At 19.4% G+C, this 3,548-nt stretch overlaps 1 protein-coding gene across 1 annotated transcript in view; it reads right to left on the bottom strand.

Annotated features, from left to right (window-relative positions):
- The window catches only part of LOC102678093 (cilia- and flagella-associated protein 58-like), a 15,854-nt gene that overhangs the window by 8,935 nt on the left and 3,371 nt on the right, over window positions 1–3,548 (bottom strand). The window contains exon 2 of the mRNA XM_006624822.2: window positions 972–1,383. Within this exon, the coding sequence (XP_006624885.2) occupies window positions 972–1,383 (412 nt within the window). The remainder of the gene's footprint in view (window positions 1–971; window positions 1,384–3,548) is intronic.

The following is a 3,548-nucleotide window of genomic DNA, read 5'->3' as shown; positions in this document are numbered from 1 at the left end:
TATATAATATATACTATTATATTATATACTATTATATACTATTATATACTATTATTATATACTATATTATACTATATTATATACTATATATTATAGAATACTATTATTTTTAGTATTTTTACTATTATTTTACTATTATTTTTATTTGCTAAGAATATTAATTTATAAAAAATTCTTTATTTCATAGATTTATAGATTTTTCATAACAGAAACAACAAACTTGATTTATTAATATTCTTATAGTTATTATTATTAATCTGTAATATGAAAACTATTATTTTTTATTATCTTATAAAAATAAAAAGATAGTATTTTAAAAAAAAATTAGTAAATAATATAAATTATAATATTTCATAAAAGTTACAGAAACAAATACTATAATTTTTGAATTCAAAAAGCTTAATAAAAAATAAAGAAATTAAATGACAAGTATATTTATGTCCGTTTGATATTTTATGTTATGAATATAAATATTAGATGATTATCACATTTATTATTACATGAGCTGTGTCAATATTAAACTTTGTTATCATTAGTTATTAATAGTTATCATTATTAAATCTGAGATTTTTATTTCAGATTTAGAATAGTTAGAATATAATTTATCTTATATTAAAATTTAGAATTTTTTTTATTTGTTATATTAATAATAAATTTTGCAGTTTTATATGTATAATATAAAAACTAATGTCAAATTATCATTTTTTATCACATTAAATACCGCTATGTTCAAAGTTTTCTTATATTATTTATAAAATTTTGTTCGGATAATCGTAATTGATTTCATGTAATAATACAACGTTATTAATTTTATACTTATATATTCTCATTTTATTTTTTAAATGAAATATATAATACAGCAGAATATTTCAATATTTGATTTCTGGAATATCTTTTTTCATAAAAATAATATTTTTTATTAAAAAAAAAAAAATTACCAAAAAAGAGATAATATATATAGTATAACTCACCTCTCGTGCTAAACCTTGAGCAATTTGATTATGTTTATCCCTCTCCTTCTCCACTACAGCCAAATGTAACTGAACATCCTGAATATCTCTTATTGAAGTATCGAGTTCATGTTCGATTTTTCTCCTACTGTATTCGCATACTAGCATTTCATGATTGAGTCTCTTAATTTGATCACCTAAGTTCTCTTTAGTTCGCGCTAAAATATTCCTCTCTCGTAGAAGAATCTCCATCTCTTGTTGCTTAACAGCGATTTGTTTTTGTAATGATATCTTTTGATGCGCCAAATTCTTTGATTTTGATGATAATTGTTTTACTTCTTCTTCTAGAGCAGATTTATCGGTTTCATATTTTTGAATTCGCTTCGCCATTGTATCTCTCTCCGTTCTAAGCTTTAAAATATCTTCTTTTAACCTATAATCATAGTGAAGTTGAAAAGTTAAAATTTGAAAAAACAAAATATTTTATTTAGATTTATCAAAAGATAAACAAAGTTTAAAGATTAGATATAAACAATGTAAGAATATTCGTTCATCTTTTTGGAAATTTTCAATCTCTTTATCATTTGTATTATTTTTATTTCTTTTCTTGAATCCTTGTTCCAATAATAAACCGAAATATTCTTGTTTTTCAATACCCAGTCACCCATATTTTTTTAAACTTTTTTCTCATGAAAATTAGGCAATTTAATTTCCATGACTATCAAACAATGTTCTTCGAGATCCGAGTATCGATCTCTTAGTTAATAATTTAGAATTGCTCCAAGAAAAATTATTATTTATTACAAACTGAGTTTGAGAAGTCTTCATTTAAAATTCTATTTTAAACTTTATTTTACAAATTAATATTCCAAAGATCTTATAAATATATTATATATCTTATAGACCTCATAAATTATCCAATATTTCTACTAATCATAAGTATATATAAAACGATATAACATGAACAAAATAAAAAATTTTTCAAGAATGAAATATAATTCAATATATTTTCGTCCAATAAATATTTAATATATTTGCTTCGACACATATTTGGATTTATTTATTTGAAATGGTAAGTCTCACATATCCTGTCGCAATTTAATAAGTCGACATGATTGCTCAGTTTTTGCTTAATAGTTAACAAAATCGAAACGAAAGTTTTTGTAAAGAAAAATATTATATGAAATTATTTATAATATTTTATATGAATACTTATATATTTTATATATATATTATTTTATATAAATACGGATACTTCATCAATGATTTGATCTTGATCTTAATATATGTTATCAAGAATGTCTATTTATCCTTATAACTTAATGTCGATGATTTTTTATAATTTTCGAAATATTTAGAAAAAAAAATTTAATTTGAAATTAAAAAATTACATAAATTTTTAACAATTTGCATTTAATAGATAAAGATAGAATTTAATAGTTAAAAAGACATTCAATTTTTTTGATTGAATGCTTTTTTCGAGATAAAATAATAATAATAAACAATAAGTTATGTCCTATAAATAAATATAGCAAATAAATTGAATATATTTTGAATATGTAATGATATAAAAATGATATAAAATGAAATGGAATCTCTTTTTATTCTTTAAAAAATCTGATCCAATGCAAGCTCTATTCTAATTTATCAAAAAATGATTTTAAGTTAAGTTAGATTGTTTTATAAGATAAAAATACAGGAAGTTCATATTTTTTTAATAATATATTTATAATAAAATTATATAATATAATAATTATATTTATAATAAATAAATATCAATTAAAAAGAGATATATATACATGTATAAGAAGATTTTTAAAGGAAATCTTAAAAAATATTTAGCATTAAAATATATATATACAAATATATATATATAATAAAAATATTCTTTTATGAATATCTTGAAATCTAAAAGAATTCGTTACATATATAGAAAAAAATTATTCAGAATGATGATCTTAATATATTTGAAAGTCAAAATCACTATAATGCCTAAAGAAAATAATTACTTTCATGAAACATATCATCAATAATTCTTGTATTATTTAGAATAATAATTTAAATAAAATAAATTACAATTTAGTAGACTAATTATTCTGGGTTACCTGCGAATTAAAGATAACGATTGAAGTAACTATGGGATTAGAAGCAGTATTAAATAACAGCGGATGTTGCATTACAGATTGATGCTACTAAAAGCTGACAATTTCTAGACAGAATAATTCAAATGTAGTATTATACGATTGAATGATTATAAATTTCAAATAAGGTCTATACTATTTTTATACATAAATATATATGATGAAATATATATATATAATAAATATGTATATTTGTTTATGAATCGATGCTAGAGAAATTACTCAACATTAATGTCTTTCTCTTTTTCTATTCAATTCAATTTTAACAAATTTTAAAATGATAGCAATATATAGTGATTTTAGTAAAATTGTATGATATTAAATAACTATCTATTAATCATTCTAGGACAATTAAAAAAAATCTTTTTTTCATTTTTTTATTTATTTCCTCATTCATATTTTTTAGATATATAATATATCTAAAAAAAATATCTAAAAAATAATATCTAAAAAAAAT

This window comes from Apis dorsata, unplaced genomic scaffold, assembly GCF_000469605.1.
Source record: "Apis dorsata unplaced genomic scaffold, Apis dorsata 1.3 scaffold_1157, whole genome shotgun sequence".
NCBI lineage: Eukaryota > Metazoa > Arthropoda > Insecta > Hymenoptera > Apidae > Apis > Apis dorsata.
The sequence above is the reverse complement of the archived record's forward strand: the minus strand, read 5'-3'. Positions and strand labels throughout refer to the sequence as shown.